This window comes from Pituophis catenifer, unplaced genomic scaffold (genome assembly GCF_029215685.1).
Source record: "Pituophis catenifer annectens isolate HBS135680 unplaced genomic scaffold, rPitCat1.0.hap2 SCAF_10, whole genome shotgun sequence".
Taxonomy (NCBI): domain Eukaryota; kingdom Metazoa; phylum Chordata; class Lepidosauria; order Squamata; family Colubridae; genus Pituophis; species Pituophis catenifer.
In genome coordinates, this window is record NW_027256890.1 from 17,088,498 (window position 1) to 17,108,328 (window position 19,831).

Here is a 19,831-nt window from a genome sequence, read left to right on the forward strand (position 1 = left end):
CCAAAAAAAAACGTAACCGGTATTCAAAGGCCACCTGACTCTGGCTGTCAGCCCTGGGCAACCCTGCTTGGCTCCCCCGAAAGTATCCCAAGAGAACGGACTAGAGTGGACCAGTTGCTCCAATTCTGCGCCAGCCCCCACAGAGCTTTGTCATAAGACTGGCCCACTGATCGGCCTTAGAATCAGAGACCTATGGCAAATGGAGACCTATGCATCAAGGTTCTTTTAAGCCTCTCTCCTTCACAACAACCCTACGAGGGAGGCAAGATCAAAAGTTGCCCAACACTGAGTCTTGGCCAGACCCTGAGGAATCCTGCTGCCCCTGTGGGCGGCCCTTCGGAATCAGGCCCCCTGCAGGGTTATTGTTAGCAGCACCCAGACGGGTTTTCTTGGCTTGGGGGGGGAGACCCTGGACGCACCAGAAGGCCAGAGCCCTCTGCCCACCACCCCTTGTAGAGACAACTCAAGTTTGCTCTCTCTGGAGAGGGAGGGAAGGAGAGAGCTGTTCTCTCACAAAAGCTGGGGCTGAGCTTTCACTCACGTGCGCGCTCGCACACACACACACACACACACACACACACACACACGAAAGGGCCTGTGGGGTTGGGTCTCTCAGGTCCCTTCCCTGCGGTGGACTTGGCGCTCTTTCACAGCAGCATTTATTTACACAGCTTGGGAAGAGGGGGGTGTATGTGGCAGGACCGGCCCCCCTCCCAAGGCATTCTTTTCTCTCCAGCTCTCCCCCCCCCCTTTCAGTCAGCCTGCAGCCTCTGCGTTTCCCAGGTTGCAGAAATGAAGGCCCAAGGCCGCCATGTTCCCTTGACGATGGGAATAGCTTGCCCGGCAAAGATGGGGCAGCTGAGCATGCTGCCCCACTTTCCACAGCAGAGAAGGGCTGAGGGGGCCCTGGGGCAGCCCCTGCCTGGTGCCAGACTGTAGCCGAGATGGGGCTGCCCAGCCCTACCTGGAGCCTTCTGGCGAAGGGAGCTGTTTTCCCCCAAGCGCACAGGCTACCGGAGGCCTGTGCCACCTCCCCTCCTCCCCCCACATCCCAGGAAGAGGCCTGGATTCCTCACGAAGAGGAGACAAAAGCGCCCCCCCCGAGGAGGTTCAGGGGCAATTTCTAGGTTTGGGAGCAACAGTCACAATATGAAGCTGAGTCTACCTTGTCCTTGTGCTTGCTTCTAACTTAGAGCCCTCTGCACATGCTCACTTGCCACAAGCTGCCCTTGCCAAGGGAGGGTTGGCATCCAAGCTCCAGCTTTGGAGCTGCCCCCCTGCCTGGCAGGTGCAGTCAGGAGGCTTTGTGCTCCTTGCATCCTCCGTTTGGTTCGTTCACTCAGTTGACCCCGTCCTCTTTTCATTCCGGGCCGCTTGGGAACATTGGCAGGAGACGGGCTAATTGCTTTCATTGGCCTGCCAGGAATCAGGTCTCCCCCATTCCCCTCCTGGGTTTTTTCCATTCGGATTCCACAGCTTCCTCTCGGAATTACAATGGAGGCCCAGATCTGCTCCGGCTGAGCCCTTCCTCCACCCCACACTGGATCCCTCAGCCTTAGAAGGGTCAAGCAGGGGGGGGAAAATCCCTCTTCTCACAGAAGGAAACCTCAAGAGAAATGCGAGAAGCAAATATTTTGTCTTCCTTGACATAACATGGAAAGTTTTTTGGGGAGGGGAACGTCTCCTTTCTTTCCGTATTCACAGGGGTGTAAAGGAGCCCCGGTCTTCCAGCTGGGAATGTCATTCAGGCCAAAGAGGGGCTCTGGGCCCCTCCCTTTAGCCTCCCAAAGGAGATTTCAGCCTGGCTGGAGCCTCTTTGAGGAAAATGGGCGCAGGACAGCCGATCCATCAAAGGGAAAAGCGCTTTCCCCTCTTTTGGTGCTGGAAACTTGGATTTGGGGCAAGGAGACAGAAAACGTCGCCCAACTACAGAGTGCATTTCAAAATATGCTCCCCTTTCCTGAAAAAAGGATTAGCTACTGTAAATAGCCTGGTCTTTGGGTGTTAAGTGAATTTCGTTGTATGGATATACTGTGTATACATGTACAATTACAATAAAGTTATTGTTATTAAATGCAGACAGGAATGAATCCACAGCTCCTGGGGCATCCTGCTCTCACGCCCCCCCACCCCCCACCCAATAGAGTTTTTCCTGAGGCTCCGATGTCTGTGGAGGTTCTCCTGGGCTTTCTTTGTCTTCCCTTCTCATCCAAAAAGCTGCTTCAGTTCTGGCCTGCCACAGTCTGGGCTCTGGGCAGGCAACTCCTGGCCGAAGGAATGAGCATCCCTGGCAGGTTTTTCCGCTGACTCCGCAGGCCTTTGCGGGTCCTGGTTGCATAAACAATGACATGGGGGGGGGGCTCCTGCCAGGAAGAAAGCCAGAAGCCCAGGGCAAGGGAGCCACTGGTGTCCGTCCGGCATGACTGTCCAGAACAAAACAGCAGGCGCTTCCGTGACCGGGATGCCTGGCCAAGTTTTGTGGGTCTCGGTGGGGAAGGATGAAGCAGAAAAACAAGTGCAGTTTTCATACTCTCCCAGCCCCCCCCCCCACCGCCCCACAACTTTCCAGCCTCTGCTCTTGATACTCCTGCCTGACCTGGATATGAACTGCTCCTTCCCTCCCCCAGCCCCCCAGCCCACATTTTATAATGTAGGAAACCCAATCCCGATTCAGGAGGGGGTGGGCTGCCTTTGGTGCCCTCCTAGGCATAGGCCTAGAACCATCCCTACCATCTCCCCACTGGATTGCAGGAAGCCTTCTCCCCCCCCACCCCCTTGCCTCTTGCATGTGATCATCCTGCTGGGGCCACTCTGCTTGGCACAGAGCGACACAAAAGACAACAAAAACACTTCACACACAAAATGATCCTCCATCCAGGAGCACAAGCTGCTTTAGTAAGGGAAGGAGGCTGTTTTTCTGCCCTTCAAACACCTGCTCACAGCTTCCTGGCCGAGGCCCGCCTACAGTGCACAGCGAGGGACCATCGCCTTACTGGGAAACTGGCCCCGAGGGGCCCCGTGAGCCGTCTCTGATTTCACAAGGGCTCCAAAGCCTTGTGCAGCAGGGAAGGGCTCTCAAAATTCAACCCAGGGGATCCTGGTTCCCCAACAGCTGTGAAGCCAAGGGGAGCCTGGTTGGGTGAGGCTAAAAGGGCTCCACCCTCCCACCGCATCTCTGCAGACCCTTCCTGCCAGGGAGACCCTCTTTCCAAAGAGGGAAGGAAGGCCTGAGGCCGGAAGGAAAGGGGGAGAAGGTGGTACGAGCAGTTGTCAAAGAGTTTGCAAATTCTTTCAGTTCATTTGCATCCAGTGGAATATTTGCTTGCTTGAAGTTTCATTTAAAAAAAGAAATGAAGTTTCTCTCTGGCAATTAGTTACACAAAAATGTTAACTATTTTCTAAAAGCAGCTGCACACCTGATACCTCCCCTCCCAAGTGCAGCTTAAAATCAAGGGCCTACACCCTTGACTGAGACACACAAACACACCCACACAGCCCTCTCTGGGATGCACAGGGCATCAGAGTGTGAGTCGGGCCCCAAAATGAAATTTCAAAGGTTTTTCTTTTCTGCCCTCCAAAGGCATATTAAAAAGAGATTTGGAAATAAATAGCCGGGCCTCGCAGCTCCTGGAGCTAAATCCCTCTGGAGCAACAAGAAAGATCGGCTTTCATTAAAGTCAGGAAAATGTTATTCCCCTAGAGCTGCCTGGAAGCCTTCCACCCTCTTCTGCGCCTTCCTCCAGCCACGACCCCCCACCCCCGACCCCCCACCTCTGGGGCTGGCAGGGAGGCCCCCACGGCTGTCTGGCTTGCAAGGCAGCCATTCCAGAAGAGCTCCCCGCTTTTAGGCCAAGGAGGGCCACCCCGCTCCCCGTAGAAGCAGCCTTGAGGCCTCGGATGTGGCCAGCTCAGGATCTCTCAGGGGACCTTTTGCAGGTGGGGCCCCCTTCAAAACTTGCCCAGAGTTTTCCCCCAGCAACCCCCATTAATGGGGTGAAGCTCTCATTTTCCTGGGCATTCAAGTTCTGGTCTTGCTCTAGTTTTCCTGCCGGATTGCATTAACTGAGAATGTGGTTTATCAGCGCACCCCAAGTTTGCAAACTGTGGTTTAAGGCTCAGCGTCCTGCAGAACCTTCTCAGAGCTGTTGGCCCACGGAAACACCAGCCTTTGTGGGGGTTTGGCCGAAGGAGGGGTGATGAACACGTCACTCACAAAGGGGAGGATGCCATCAGGTGCCTATTGTCGCACCCTCGATAAGACAAAGTGATTCAGAAAGGCTGTCACTTATCAGGAACCCCCCCCGCCCCCCACCCTGATCAGGAATCCTCTGAAGCAGGCTTACAACTTAACACAAGAGAAGCAAAGCACAACAGTTGGAAAACCCTCTTCCACCCACCTGGTTCCAGAATGCCTGGTTTGGACCTACTGTGCAGGTTTCTGCATTCTGAGCTGCATAACAGCACAAATGGGAGTCCGTGGGTCAGGGGAGACCATTCGCAGAGGTCAGGGTTGGGCCTCTCACAGGCCACTTCAGAAGTTCTCCCTGGACCAGGGTCAGGTCCCGCTGAATCCCTGTTCCGCCAGCATGGGGCTTCTGTGAAGGCCAGCGCAGAAAGAGTCGGCTCAGAGTTGGCACACGGGGCAGTCAGTTTGTGATTTGTGACAGTGGGCAGTCCTCTCGGTCTCTATCCAGCCTCCCTCTAATACAGCAAGGGGGCTTTTCTTCAGCTGGTAATGGGCTACTGTGCCCAGGGAAGCCTTGGTGCCAGGAGAAAGGGACTGAGCCAGGGGCCAGCCATTCTTCCCTGCCCAGAGAGTGGGCAGAACCAACTCCCTGCTCTTGAAAACAGCCTGCGGGGGGGGGGGGGAGAGAAGTTGGAAAAGCCTGAGAAAAGGGGGAGGGTCCATCAGGGGAGGAGCCTTCCTCCCTTCAAGATCCCCTTTCAGCCAGTGCCTCTATCCAGAGAGAGAGAGCAAAGCAAAGGGGAATCGGAGCTATTTAAGGAAAGGGGGACTCCGCTGCCATCCAGCTGCCCACTTGGCCCTCTCACTCCGGGCACAATGGGCAAAGGGGTGAGTATCCTGGGGCAGGAAAGCCAGGCAGCAGTGGCGTGGTTGGGCAGGCCAGTGGCACAGAGCTGGAACCCATCCAAGAGGAAAAGCAGGGCTTCGGGCTGGGCCAGGGGTGCAGCCGGGGACCTGGACTGAGTGGCCCCAAAGCTCCCCTCTCTTCTTTGGGAGCCCCCTGAGAATCCTTCCTGCTACTTCCAAACCCCTCTGCCTGCACCAACTCAGCTGGCAGGAAAGTCCAGCTGACCCTCTCCGACAGGGCCAGGGTGGCAGAGATGCCAGCTGGAAGCATGAGTGACACTGGCTGTTGGACTCTCCTCCCAGAGCCGGCCCTGGCCTTGTGTGCCCACCGGGGTCTCCGCCAGGCTCAGCTGCTGAAGGTTTCCTGGCCAGGGGCTGCTTGCACCCAGCGCCAGAGCTTCAGCAGTTGGGACTGTGATGTTCGAACCCCTTTCGAGAGCACTTGGGGGTCTGTGGCAGCATCCCCACCCTTCAGTCCGGGGTGACTGCAAGCCCCTCTCCCTCTCTGCATGTGGGTCCCTGGGGCAGAAAGTGCGAAGGACGACCCTATCAGATATGTGGGGGGGAAGAGGTGACTGTGGCACGAATGGAGTTGGCCCTCTCCTCTTTGGATCGGAATCAGTGGGGAGTCAGCCTTGCCTTCGTGGGAGGGGACCACAGGCTCTGCACAACACCAAAGCAGGACCGAATCTGGATACGTGGGAAGCTCTTAATTTCAAGCACTGTAACGGGAAGCTTTTGGAAGCTTTTGAAAACTGGATGCAGGTTTTTTTTTCCCAAGCATTTTCCCCAAGACCCAATTTTAGAATCTTTGCCCTTTCCTGGCATCGGGCAAAGTCCCTAAAGATATCCGCAGGTGAGGCTGGGTTTTGGCCTAAGGTAGAGAAGGGATCTTTCACTCTGAAACTGGCCCACCTGATGTCTGCCTGGAAGAGCCCCAAAATCCCACATTCGGAACTCGTTTGGAAAAGAAAGAGGCTGGAAATTAAAGTTGTCCAGGATCTAGGGAAGACACCCCCCCCTTACCCACACACACCCGGATTGGCACACGGTTCTGGCCCCCACCTGGGAAGTGGCGGAGCTGGAGCAGAGAAGGAGCCAGGAAAGAGCGAAGGAGCTCTGGAGAAAGTTGGGGATTTTTCCGCCTTGGGGAGGAGGATGCAGGAGGGGCTCTGCTGGGACAGGAATGTCAGGAAGGCTCCCCCCCATGATGCTGGAATGCCCCCCCCCCCCAGAGGTGGAAGGCTTTAGCAGAGAGGGGGACAAATTCACAGCACGTACCTCCGCCTAGAAGGGCCTCCATGCTCGATGGGGCTTGGCGGGTCGACCCGAGTACCGCATCAGAGGAGGAAGGGGCGCATTCAGCTCCTGTGTCAGAAGTTGTCAGACATTTGGCAACACTGGGGGCATCGGGTTTCAGCCTCCGGATGCAGATCCCGGCCCTTCCGGTGGGTCCTTTGGGGCAGAAATACCAGGACGATAAAAGTCCCCTCGGGCTGCCAAGCAGAGCAAATTGTTCTGTGGCAAACAAGGCAGAAAGGAGGAACGCCCAAGTGGCCAGGGTGGGCACAGCTCAAGAGCAGCAAAGGGGCAACCAGGCCTGACCCCTGGCACAGACCCTGTGTGCCGCAGTCGCTAGAGATCCAGGAAAAGGGCACCAAAGTGGGGCCCCACGGATTCAGTGCCCCAGAGGTGAACTGAGTTGCCACTCCAAAGAAGGCAGGCAGGCTGGCAGGAGGGGCCCCCAAGGTTTGTATCCTGGCCCACCATGTCAACGGCATCTCCCCCACTCAGACCGGGCGAGAATCGGCACCCCCGGGCCCCACAGCCGAGAATGGCGGAGGGAAGAAGAAGCAGAAGGAGAAAGAGCTGGATGAGCTGAAGAAGGAAGTGAATCTGGTAAGGCTGGCCCTGGCCAGCATCTGGCGGGGGGGGCAGCTGGCGTCAGGGCCCCTTGGCTGCCTCCATCTCTCAGGCTTCTGGGGGACGGTTGGGGGATGGTTGGGGGATGCCCCTCTGTTTGCAGGGAGAATCTGGGGGTGCCTTTCCTCTCTGAGACTCTCTGGGGCGTCTCTTTCACCAGGATGACCACAGACTTTCTCTGGACGAGATCAGCCGGAAGTACCAAGTCGATCTCTCCAAGGTGAGCCAACCCATCCAGCTGCCTCTTGGCTCCCCAGCCATTTTCCTGCTCCAGGGGCTCCTTGGCAAGCCCCCCCTCCCCTCCCAGACCTTTGCTATGTGCGCCAGAGCACACTGGGGGCTTGGAGGGCCTGGGTCTCTCTCAGGGTCCCATTAAATCCCAGGAGGGGAACCAGAAACAGTGTTTGGGCTGAAGCTGAGCTGCAGCCCTGCCTGCAGAGGCTTTGCCAGCTGAGGGAGGGGGGGAATCCTTCTCCTATAGCTCACTGGTTTATTAAAAAACATATCAGCATTAACCTGCACGAGTTCAATAGTTAAAGCATTTATTATTTCACTGGGTGATTTTTCATTGTGCTTCACATGAACTCTCCAACCCCCCCCCACCGATGGCCTTTGGCTTTACCTCAACCTTTCTCTCTCTGCCTCCCGTTCCTCCCCCCCCCCGTGAACTCGCCCCTTCCACCGCCGCTCCCTTCCCCCCTCCTGACCACGGCAGGGCCTGACCAACACCCGGGCAGCTGAGATCCTGGCCCAGGACGGCCCCAACGCCCTGACACCCCCGCCCACCATCCCAGAGTGGGTCAAGTTCTGCCGGCAGCTCTTCGGGGGCTTCTCCATCCTCCTGTGGATCGGGGCCATCCTCTGCTTCCTGGCCTATAGCATCCAGGCGGCCATGGAGTACGAGCCTGCCAACGACAACGTGAGTCCCAAGGAGCCAGCGAGCCGAGCGTGGGAGGCTCCCCTGGGACGGACCGGCTGGGGGCTGTCCCTGTGCTTAGGGGGCTGTGAAGTTTAAAGCGGGGAGGGTGTTGGCTGCCTCAGCTGAACGGCAGCTGAGCTGAGTCAAACAGGCTGAATTTTCACCAAGGACTGGGGAGGGCGAAGCAGCCTTTTTGCAGGCCCAGGGCCCTTTTTCACTGGACGCACTGGGGGGGGGGTGTGCAAGCACGGAATGGCGGGGGGGCAGCAAAGGACTCCAGGCTCTACTGGCTGAGTGACCCCCAAGGTTTCCGTGCTTGGGAACTATTCAGACTCTCTGCAAACAAAGCAAGAGGGGGCAGCGAGACACGGCTGTTTCTTCCCTGCCCCGCCTGGAAAGCAGCTGCCAAAATAGCTGAAAGCCCTTTCAGGGTCAGGTGGAACTGTGGGAATGGGAGACCATCCGGACCGAGAGGAAGCCCAGGAGCAGCTGGAAACGCAGCAGAGGATCCTAGTTAATGGGGAGCAAAACCCCCACCAAGACCCAGCTCAGAGACGGAGAAGGAGGAGAGGCAGCCAGACGGAGGAGTCTCACACCGGTCCCTCCCTCACTGCACACCGAGGGGCAGCATTTGCCAGAGTCTCCCCCTCTCCCCCCCCCCCCCGGCCCCGGGAAGGCCGGACTTCCTTCGGCCACCAGGCGGCCCTGTATTTTTAATCTTCTTATGGTTTTTCCCTCTAAAAATGGCTTTTAACAGCTGCACTTATTTGGGAACACGGCTAGGGTGGCAGCTCAACAAACAGGGTCCGTGCGCTCAGGCCGCCCAGCAGAGGCTGAGAAAGGCCAGCAGGGACTGATTCTTCCTTGGGGGGGGGAAGGGGGGGCTGCAGGATTTTTCTGATTGTCAATCAGGGTTCGCTCCTGGAGGAAAGAGCTGGTGGTGAGATTCAGAGTGGAAAGTGGGAGGGGGGGCACTGAAGAAAGAGCCCCCCTCAGCAAAATGCACGGCTGGCTGCCCTGGACCCGGTTTCATTCCTTTGAAGCAGGCATTCCTTTGTGGGGAGGGGGACACACGCACCCCTTTTAGAAGCCATTAGGCAGCAAATCAATTCCAGCAACGGATCAGAAGCGAAGCCAGCTTCCTGCTCCTTCACAAGCAGCTCTTTTTGAAAAGGAGAACACACACACACACACACACACAATCTGGGAAAGCTTCCCTGAACCAGATTTTCCTAGGGGAAAGAAGGATTGAAGATGCTTAGGGTCTCCTTGGCCCAGCGGCTTCCGGGGACGGCAAGAGAGGCTAGAGAGGCTGCAGCTGTTCAGCCCCACTTCCCACTTATTTTCCAAGCAGGCTTTTCTCTTCCCCCTTGCCAGGATGGGTCTGCAAGAGGCAAGGCGGGGCCGGAGGGTTGCAGAGAGAAAGAGAGCACACAGGGTCTTCCCTGAGGCTGACAACTGGCCCCCTTGACTGACTCCGGCAGGCCAAGGAGAAAAGAGCTGGCCCATCACCACCAACCCCAGCAGACCCTTCCCTACGGCCACAGGCCTTCTATAGGCAACCAGGGAGTGTCACGGGACTCACGGTGGCCTGTCGGGGTGCAGGAGGCCTCTCCCACTTGGTTAATTGACCAGCACAAGGATGAACAGCCAAGGATCCTCTGGCTGCACGACCGTTCCCAGCATCCCTCAGTGTTCACCGTAGCAGCTGAGGAAGACGGGATAGGACCACTGGTGGAATTCAATTTTTTTTACTACCGGTTCTGTGGGCGTGGCTTGGTGGGCGTGGCATGGCTTGGTAGGCATGGCAGGGGAAGGATACTGCAAAATCCCCATTCCCACCCCACTCTGGGGCCACCCAGAGGTGGTATTTGCCGGTTCTCTGAACTGCTCAAAATTTCCGCTACTGGTTCTCCAGAACCTGTCAGAACCTGCTGGATTTCACCCCTGGATAGGACCTCAAGAAGCCTTAGGAGAAGCCCCCTCCTGCTGTTTGCTGGTTCGCTGCCATTATCACTCCTGGAGGGGGGAGGTTGAACCATTCCTCGCACTCCCTGGTTTTATTCTTTGCCCTGTAGAAAAGCAGCCGGACCCCCAATTGAACAGCCTGTGTTTGTGCTTAGATTACAATTCCCATCAGCCTCAGCCCCTGTGCTCAGATGAGAGGCATGCTGGGACTTGCAGTTCCAGATCATCTCGGGGGCATCAGCGCATCCACCTGGTTCAAGAAGCATCAAGGAAGGAGATTTGTCAAAATGGTTGACCGGATCCCCCGACTTCCTCTCTTTCCAAATGTCTCTTCCAGCTGTACCTGGGTGTGGTGCTGGCGGCCGTCGTCATCGTCACCGGCTGCTTCTCCTACTACCAGGAGGCCAAGAGCTCCAAAATTATGGACTCCTTCAAAAACATGGTGCCTCAGGTGAGCCGCCCTTCCTCTCAGCGCTGCGTTTTCAAGGACGATGTGTGCAAGAGTCAGCGCTGGACCCCAAGCAGCCCCCCCCCCCGGGCAGTTGCCAGAGACCTTATCTTCTGCCAAGAGAGGGCAGTGGGTGGGGAGAGGAGCCATGCCCCCCCCAGGACGGTCTCTCTCCCCCCACAGCAAGCCCTTGTGATCCGGGAAGGTGAGAAGATCCAGATCAACGCAGAAAACGTGGTGGTGGGGGATCTGGTAGAGGTGCGCGGTGGGGACCGGATTCCTGCTGACCTGAGGGTGATTTCCTCCCATGGGTGCAAGGTGAGACCGGCCAAGAGGGGCCTCTTCCCTTCCGTGTGGGGCTCCCCTTGGAGTCTGGGGAGGCCTCGCTTGGAGAGGGAGCCCAGGTCTTCCCCTTTGCTCCCTTCCAGCCTCCTCAGCTTGGCACAGGGCCGTGGCTGGTGTGCTGCCACTTGCGGGGGTGCCCCTTCCAGGAGGACCCTGGCCCTCACAGCTTGGGCGACCAACCTCTGTGCTTCTCCCCTGGACAGGTGGACAACTCCTCCCTGACGGGCGAGTCGGAGCCTCAGACACGGTCCCCGGAGTTCACGCACGAAAACCCCCTGGAGACGCGCAACATCTGCTTCTTCTCCACCAACTGCGTGGAAGGTGAAAGGCTCAGCGAGGCCAGCGAAAGCACCCGCCCTGCCGGCCCTCGGTCCTGGTTGAGCGGGAGGCAGATAAGCAGGGGCCGATGGCTGCCTTCACCCTCTTCTCCCCCCCCCAACCAGGCACCGCACGTGGCATTGTCATCTCCACCGGGGACCGGACCGTGATGGGGCGCATTGCCTCCCTGGCATCCGGGCTGGAGGTGGGCCGCACCCCCATCGCCATGGAGATCGAGCACTTCATCCAGATCATCACCGGGGTGGCCGTCTTCCTGGGCATGTCCTTCTTCATCCTGTCCCTTATCCTGGGCTACACCTGGCTGGAGGCTGTCATCTTCCTGATTGGCATCATAGTGGCCAACGTGCCTGAGGGCCTCTTGGCCACCGTCACGGTAAGCGGCGCCAGCTGCCTGATTGTGGGGCAACAGGAGGAGGAGGAGGAAGGGCCATTCTCCAGGAAAACCATAAGGTAATGCAAAGGGGGAGGATCTTCCAAAGATGGGGCCGGTGTGGTGGAAGGGAGGGGAGCTCATGGGCCTCCTCCTGCCTTCCGTGCAGCTGGGACTCTTTCCTTGCAGTGAAGCAAATTTTCCTGCAGCCTCAGCCCTGATGTCCTTCTGAAGGCAGTGTTGGGTTCCTGGAATATCCGAGTTGCCAAGTGTGTCTGCTCTGGAGCATGGCGGCCCTGGGCCCTCCCCAATTGATCTCCCCTTCCCCTTCTTGAACGACAGGTCTGCCTGACGCTGACCGCCAAGCGCATGGCGCGGAAGAACTGCCTGGTGAAGAACCTGGAGGCCGTGGAGACGCTGGGCTCCACCTCCACCATCTGCTCGGACAAGACCGGCACCCTCACCCAGAACCGCATGACTGTGGCTCACATGTGGTTCGACAACCAGATTCACGAGGCAGACACCACCGAGGACCAAAGCGGTGAGGGCTCAGCGCCGGCCCAGAGTGGGTCAGAGAAGCTGTGGGCCTCTCAGAGTCAGAGCAGGGTGGCTTTGGGGAGAGCAACGGGGCTTCATTCAGAATTGGACCCGAGGACAAGAATGAAAAAGAGCATCTCTGAGCATCTGCAGAGGGTGTGCTTACTACGACTAGGTTTAATCCCTGAAACACGAAGCCTGAAATCCTGAAGGGTCCCCTTCCTTCCCCAGGGGCAACTTTTGACAAGCGCTCACCCACCTGGACGGCTCTGGCCCGCATCGCAGGGCTGTGTAACAGGGCTGTCTTCAAGGCAGGACAGGAGAAGATCCCCATTTCCAAGGTATGCCTGTCTTGTGCCACTAGAGGGCAGGTTTGTCAAGGTCTCCCGATCTTGAGAAAGCTCCTCTGGCCCAAACTTGGATGGAAGGCCACTGGGAGATCCCGAGAGTGGGAGGCCGGCAAAGTCCCTGAACAGGGCAGTGCAAAAGGCGCCTGTTTCCTTGCCAAGAAAGACCACCCGAGTCTTCCCGAAGTCAGCAGGAGCCAAGCTTGCGTTGAGGGAGACTTCCCTCCCTTTGAATGTGGCAGGGCTGAGTTGGGTGTGTGTGAGTGGGGGGAGGGGGGGCTGGGGCTGGCCTGGGCAACTCCTCTTCCCCCTTTCACCAGAAAGACACGGCCGGGGATGCCTCCGAGTCTGCCCTCCTCAAGTGCATCGAGCTCTCTTGCGGCTCCGTCCAGAAGATGCGGGACAGAAGCCCCAAAGTGACTGAGATCCCCTTCAACTCCACCAACAAATACCAGGTGAGGAAACGGGTCGGGGGGGAAGGGCAGCTGGGGGGTCTCGACTGTCCCAAAGAGCACCCAACAAAATGGAGAACGGTGGGGTGCATCCTTAACCTTCAGACTGAAGCCCAGGTCTCCCCCTTCCACCCCGTTGGGGAGGGAGCCGGGGTGCTCCAGGCCCGCCAGGCTCCCCTTCTCCGTCAACAGCTTCTCTCCCCTCCAGCTCTCCATCCATGAGCCGGAAGACAGGCCAAGCGGGTACGTGCTGGTGATGAAGGGAGCCCCTGAGCGCATCCTTGACCGCTGCTCCACCATCCTCCTGCAAGGACAGGAGGTGCCCCTGGTCGAGGAGATGCGCGACGCCTTCCAGAACGCCTACCTGGAACTGGGCGGGCTGGGCGAGAGGGTGCTGGGTGAGGACTATTCCCCGGGGGGTGGGGGGCTGCACTCAGGAGGACCTCCTGGAGGGCCTGAACCAGGAGGGGTGGGGAAGCAGGGCCAGATGTGTCCAGCCTAGGGGTCTGCAACCTTTTTTTTTTTTTTTAATTTGATTTATATGCCGCCCTTCTCCGAAGACTCAGGGCGGCTTACAATGTGCTCAGCAACCTTAAATATTCAAAGAGCCATTTGGACCCATTTCCCACAGAAAAGAAAACACCAGGAGCCACAAAGCCTGGGTGGGCGTGGCCAACTCAATGTCACTCACTTCCATCAGTCACATGAACCCCCCCCCCTTAGCCACGTCTACCCAGCCGGTCATTAGGGCAGAGAACCAGTTGTTAAAAAACCCCGGGAACCACAAAGTCCTTTTGATGTATCTCTCTCTCCCTTCCCTCCCTCTACCCTCCCTTGCTCCCCCCCTCTCTCCCTCTCTCTGTATCTCTCTGTCTTTGCCCTGGCCACTTCTCCATCTCCCGCCATTGCCCTTACCTTCTCAGGCCAGGCGAGGAGTGACTGGGAGGGGAGGGCGAGGGGCGGGGCCAGCCAATGGTGGGATCACCGCACAGGGAGCCACAGCAGAGGGCCCAAAGAGCCGCATGCGGCTCCGGAGTCGCAGGTTGCTGACCCTGGTCCAGCCTCTCACACAGCCTTGTCTCCTCCTCGCAAGGTTTCTGCCTGTACTATCTGCCTGAAGACCAGTTTCCCCGTGGCTTCAAGTTTGACGCAGACGAGGTCAACTTCCCGGTCACCAACCTCTGCTTCGTGGGGCTCATGTCCATGATTGACCCCCCTCGAGCGGCGGTGCCAGATGCTGTGGGGAAATGCCGAAGTGCTGGGATCAAGGTGAGCCGGCCATGAGCACAGCATGCTCTGTCGGTTGCACGCAGCCTCCACATCCCCCATTGGGAGGGCGCTGGCAAGAGCACATGGGTCAGCCCCCCAGCAGGGGAGGTGACCCTGGACCATAAGCTTCCTTTGAAGAAAGTCCTCGGAAATGCTTCAACTCTCCCCTGGCAGGTGATCATGGTGACGGGTGACCACCCCATCACAGCCAAGGCCATTGCCAAGGGAGTGGGCATAATCTCCGAAGGCAACGAGACCGTGGAAGACATCGCCATCCGGCTGAACATCCCCATCAACCAGGTCAACCCTCGGTAGGTCAGCCCCTCCACCTGCAGGCTGCCCCGTCCCTCGGAGTCCCTGCGCTGCCACCACTCACACTGCCGAACGTCTCCACCTAGGGAGGCCAAAGCCTGCGTGGTCCACGGCTCCGATCTGAAGGACATGCCCCCCCAACACCTGGACGAGATCCTGAAGAACCACACGGAGATTGTCTTTGCCCGCACGTCCCCCCAGCAGAAGCTGATCATCGTGGAGGGGTGCCAGAGGCAGGTGGGGCCACTCGGCTCTTTGGGGCAGGCACATGGGAGGCAGGAGGGACCCGTCAGCCCAGGCAATGCCCAATGGCTGTGCCTACACAAGGCACCACTTCACCAGGTCAAGGAAGACCATGAGGTGGCCGCAGTGTTATCATTGGCCTGGTGTTCTTGCTGGGGTCTGAGGTCTTGCCTGAAGCCAGAAATAGGGGGTCCAATGTCCCTAGGTTCAGCAAAATGGGAGCAGGGCATGGGGCATCCTCCTCCTCCACCGTTAACCCCGCTCCGTGGCCCTGCAGGGGGCCATAGTGGCCGTGACAGGGGACGGGGTGAACGACTCCCCTGCCCTCAAGAAAGCAGACATTGGGATCGCCATGGGCATCGCCGGCTCAGACGTCTCCAAGCAGGCAGCCGATATGATCCTCCTGGACGACAACTTTGCCTCCATTGTGACGGGGGTGGAGGAAGGTGCGTGTCTCATGGGAGCCAGGGGGGGGGATGCCAAGGAATTGCCTGCAAGGGTCCCACTCCGTTGCATCCCCCAACAGGCAGGCTGATCTTTGACAACCTGAAGAAATCCATCGCCTACACGCTCACCAGCAACATTCCCGAGATCACCCCCTTCCTCTTGTTTATCATCGCCAACATCCCGCTGCCCTTGGGCACCGTCACCATCCTGTGCATTGACCTGGGCACCGACATGGTGAGTCTGGCCGGCTTCCTTCGTGGGTTTCCAAGCTGAACTCCCAGACTGAAGGATTCACCGTGTTCCCCCTCCTCCCACTTTAGGTGCCCGCCATCTCCCTCGCCTATGAGGCGGCCGAAAGTGACATCATGAAAAGGCAGCCGAGGAACCCAAAGACGGACAAGCTGGTGAATGAGCGCCTCATCAGCATGGCCTACGGACAGATTGGTGAGCCAGCCCCGCTTGGGCCGGGGGCGCCCGTGGCTCAGCTTCGGAAGAGGGGGGCTCTGCCAAGAAGCTAAGGGAACCTCCCGTGTGTCTTCCCAGGCATGATCCAGGCCCTGGGGGGCTTCTTCACCTATTTTGTCATCCTGGCTGAGAATGGGTTCCTGCCCACCACTTTGCTGGGCATCCGCCTGGACTGGGACGACCGTTCCAAAAACGACCTCGAGGACAGCTACGGCCAGGAGTGGGTGAGTCGGAAGGCTCTGAGTTTGGCTGCTACTTGCTGCAGCGTAACGGGACTGGCGCCTGCAGGAACAGTTTGGTGGGCCTTAGCTGGAGGCAGACAAGGGGGCCTCTGTGGGGAGGGGTCTGCCTCTCCAGGCGTCCCCACTGGGCAGTGTGTGTTCCCTTCCGGCAGACGTACGAGCAGCGGAAGGTGGTGGAGTTCACCTGCCACACGGCCTTCTTCGCCAGCATCGTGGTGGTTCAGTGGGCCGACCTGATCATCTGCAAGACGCGCCGGAACTCCGTTTTCCAGCAGGGCATGAAGTGAGCGTGGGCGCCTTCTGCAGATGAGGCAGGCTAGATGGCCTTTGGGGAGCCCCCTTGAGGCCACCAGAACAGCCCTTTCCCAGAATTCGTGTCCGGAGGTAGACTGCCCCTACCCATGGAGGTTCCTCCACCAACATCCACCATGAACGAGCGCCCAGAGAGGACGCCTGCTGCCTGCAGCTCCTGCCACCTCTGAGCCTCCGTCTCTTGCTTTCTCCCAGGAACAAAATCCTGATCTTCGGACTCCTTGAGGAAACCGCTCTGGCTGCCTTCCTGTCGTACTGCCCTGGGATGGGGGTGGCCCTTCGGATGTACCCCCTCAAGTGAGTGGGGCCACTTCTCCCCACCTGTCTCCGGCCCCTGTGCCCTGTGTCCCACAGGCGGCCCCTCTGAGCCGGCTCCCCCTCCCTCTTGCAGGGTCACCTGGTGGTTCTGCGCCTTCCCCTACAGCCTCCTCATCTTCATCTACGACGAGGTCCGGAAGCTGCTTCTGCGGCGCTACCCCGGGGGTGAGTGTGCCCCCCCATGGCTGCCCCCCACCTTTCCCCAGAGGGGCCCTCCGTGGGAGGACCGGACTGGCATCTTTTGTGCTGGCTCACCAGTCCAGCCCCTACCAAGGCACCTGGTCTTCCGGGTGACGCTCCCAACCTCTTTGCAGAACCATGGGCTTTGGAGTCCTGCCTTGGGAAGGAAGCAGCCTAGAAATGATGTGGGTTTTGCAACCTGAGGGAAGACAGGCTGGTTTGAGGGCAGCCTGAGAGGGGGGCAGACTTCCTGCTTGCAGCTCTCTCTCCCCATCCTCATCTCTCTCTCTCTCTCTCACACAAACACACACACACACAACCTCTGGCTATTGACCGTCTGCTTTCCTTCCTTTCCAGGTTGGGTGGAGAAGGAGACCTACTATTAAGCCCCAGAGTGGAGATGGGCAGCCCCTTGGATCCAGCCCCTCGCAGCCTGTAGCCCAATTAGTAGCTGAAAGATGCAATAAATGTACTCCTGCCTTTCCCCCCTCCCCACCGAGGCTGCTTCATTCAGAAAGGACACTCGGGCTCTAGAAATGGGGGACTGCCCCCCGGAAGGCAGCACCATGGTTGGCAAGGGGGCTAGATGGAGGTCCGAGGAAAGAGGGCAAAGGTGGGGCAACTGACCATTTGGACCAGGAAAGTGACCATGGAGCTGGCGGCCCTTTCGACTCCCCCCCCCGGTGAGAGTGGCCCCATCTTCTTCGGCCCCGTCCTGGCCTGGGGAGGGGCATCCGAGCCTGCTCTGCCTCCGGACGGAAGAGACTTTCCTTGCTTTCTCAGGATGTTGGCCTAAGACGTCAGAAAAAAGGCAACTCGTCCATTATTTGGGGAGTGGGGGGGGGTTTACTGCACTGACCCCTTGGGGCCCGGAGGGACACAATTCCCTGGATGGGCTGCTGGCAGTCCACGTTGCTGCTTGACCAAAGCAGGTCCCTCCAGGAGGGGGCCCCTTTGCTGACCACCACAGGAGGGGCTTTTGCCCCAGAGTAGAGGTTATGGACAGATCCTCCTTCCCCCCCCCCAGGTGTCCTGGGGCCCAGGTGCCTCTGGGAAAGAACAGCCAGGCAGTGGATTAAAGGGAAGCTGGTGGGTCAGCAGAAAGTGCCAAAATAGCCCCGGCTGACTTCAGCTCAGCCCAGCAACATCTGGCACTGATTCAAAGACAGATTAAAATAACGGCAGCTGCTGGACGGCCGGACTGCGCTAAAAATAGCCACCAGGACATAACTTGCCTTAAAGACAGCCAAAAGCCCAGCCTTGCACCTGGCGGGTCCCTCCCCCCAATCTTTAGAGGGGCAGTGCCCCAATTTGCGGGGGGGGATGTTTGTTTGAGGTGGGTCCCAGACTTCCCACAGCCTAGGATGGTGTGATGGGAACTGGGAAGACTGGAAAGCATCGCCTCCCCATTAAAGTTCAACGTGCATTGAGTGATGACCCCTCCGTATTGGGCCATCTTCCCCCTTAGCCACAGTAAACATGGCAGGGAGTGGGGGGGGTCTTGTTGCAGGACCCAAGCCTCTGGGGGTCCGGCTCTGCTCTTCCGCCACACACAGAAATTCCTGGGTTTTGCACCCAGGCAAAGACTCCAAAAGAGAGACGGGAAAATCTTTCCCAGGAAGGTTTGGTCCAGGGCTGTCCGGCAAAGAGGCCGTGATTTTTGCCAGCCCTGAACAAAAGGCTTGGACAGGGAAGAAGCAGGTGGTCTTCCCGCCCCCGAGCGTTGCAGAGCAACTGGCCCACTTTGGTTCTGCAGCTGAAATGCCCCTCCTCCCCATGGCACAGGGAGAAGGACCTGCCAGCTCTGCCCGCAACCGGCTGCCAATGTGGAGCGGAGACTTCAGGTCACCTCAACGTTCCTGTCGTCTTCCTCTCGATCACAAGTGACAGCTGCCTGTTTGTACACAGAGCCGGGCACAAGCGTTGGTCCCCGCTGGCAGGCAGGCAGGCAGGCAGGCAGGCAGGCGGAAGTGCTCACCTGCGAGGCGGAACACCCTGGGACCAAGGCCAGCTGGGCCAGGGCAGCAACTGGGGCTGAGGCTCCGCCCCACGTTGGGCCAAGGCGGAGGTGAGAGCCGGCTGCCCGCCACGCTCTGCAACACCGTCGTCCTCTGAAGAGACTCGCCCTTGGCCCAAGAAATGCCAGCTGGGGCATCACCTCATCTGTGAGCCCAGCTGAGTTTCCCAGGCTTGCAGCAGAAAGCCTTCACCTGCCCCTTTGAGGGGAAGGGCCTCTCCTGGAGGAGCTGACTGAAGGGAGCCCAAAATAGTGTGTGTGTGTGTGCGCAGCAGCAGAGGAGGACTGAAGCAGCAGCCGGATGGAGGAGGGTTGGGTTTTGCTCCCTCACCGGGGTGGTGGGGTGGCCAATACCCACTGGGATTAAAAATAAGGATGTCCAAACTCAAAGTCATTGGGAAACGGCCTGCTGTTGGGGTCACCAAGGAGCTCTCAATTGGAGGGGGGGTCTCATGGAGGGGAAAAGCTCTGCCCGTAGGCCATGCTGATGAATTTTAGTGGGGGTGGGGCTGGTGGAGAGCCTCAGCTGCACTGCTGAGGCCTTTTTGCAAGGCTGAGGCTGCCAGGGTCCTCCAATGCCAACCAGGATGCCACCCTCCAGCCTTAGCCAGGACAACCGGAAGGCTTGGTGGGGCACCATGTGCTTCTGAGCCACCCCCAAAACTGAGTCTGTGACACCCCCCAAAATTAAACCGAAGCACTGACCCTGATATCACCCCCACCCCCACTCCCACCCCCTGATCTGTGCTCTGCCCAGCATTCCTCAGACAAGAAGGAGCCCGAAGCCCAGCTGCGCTTTTCTCCTGGAAGGGCCGGTCCGGTTTCCTTGGCATCTACTCTTGCCCGCTTCTCTGACTCAGAGGAGGCGGCTTGGGCAGAGCCGGGGAGGGCAGAGGGACGGACTTTCCATGCTGGGCACATCCTGAGGGCTCTTAGTGGAGAGGCCCAGCTTTGCCAGAGAGAGACAAGCCCCTATGCACCCCACATGAACAGGGCAGCTCACGCCTCAGTTTCTCTGCCTGTCTGGGCTGCCCAGGGCCACCCACACCAGCTCAAGAGGCGGCCGAGCAGGCCACAGGCAAACGTCCCCTCAGCTTGATCAGGGCTTGCCAGGAGCCTCGGTGGCTTCTTTCCCCTGAGTGAGACTCTCCCTGCGCTTAATGGAGGGAAGCCCACCAGTGGAGCTCTGGAAGGTGGTGAGCAGAGCCTCTTCCTTCCTTCCCTGCCCGGAGCTCTGCCGGGGTCAGCCAGGCCAGCAGAAGCCAAGTGGCCGGTCCTCTGAAGGC

The 19,831-nt window shown here is 58.6% G+C and overlaps 1 protein-coding gene across 1 annotated transcript; it reads left to right on the top strand.

Annotated features, from left to right (window-relative positions):
* Positions 1-4,970: 4,970 nt before the first annotated feature.
* On the top strand, positions 4,971-17,021 carry LOC139322445 (sodium/potassium-transporting ATPase subunit alpha-2). The gene is made up of 23 exons (XM_070951554.1): positions 4,971-5,074; positions 6,887-6,991; positions 7,176-7,235; positions 7,731-7,934; positions 10,240-10,353; positions 10,534-10,668; positions 10,899-11,016; positions 11,139-11,407; positions 11,747-11,945; positions 12,173-12,282; positions 12,609-12,743; positions 12,949-13,138; positions 13,834-14,009; positions 14,184-14,320; positions 14,408-14,558; positions 14,842-15,010; positions 15,091-15,245; positions 15,332-15,455; positions 15,555-15,700; positions 15,871-16,001; positions 16,226-16,327; positions 16,422-16,513; positions 16,886-17,021. The coding sequence occupies exons 1-23, from the start codon at positions 5,063-5,065 to the stop codon at positions 16,912-16,914; spliced, it is 3,063 nt and encodes a 1,020-aa protein (XP_070807655.1). The 5' UTR covers positions 4,971-5,062; the 3' UTR covers positions 16,915-17,021.
* The last annotated feature ends 2,810 nt before the right edge of the window (positions 17,022-19,831 follow it).

What these genes read in the sequence shown, in the direction of transcription:
- LOC139322445 (XM_070951554.1), top strand. An exon ending in GCCGAAGTGCTGGGATCAAG is followed by an intron (nt 14,010 to 14,183) that starts GTGAGCCGGCCA and finishes CTCCCCTGGCAG; the next exon opens with GTGATCATGGTGACGGGTGA. An exon ending in TGGAGGGGTGCCAGAGGCAG is followed by an intron (nt 14,559 to 14,841) that starts GTGGGGCCACTC and finishes GTGGCCCTGCAG; the next exon opens with GGGGCCATAGTGGCCGTGAC.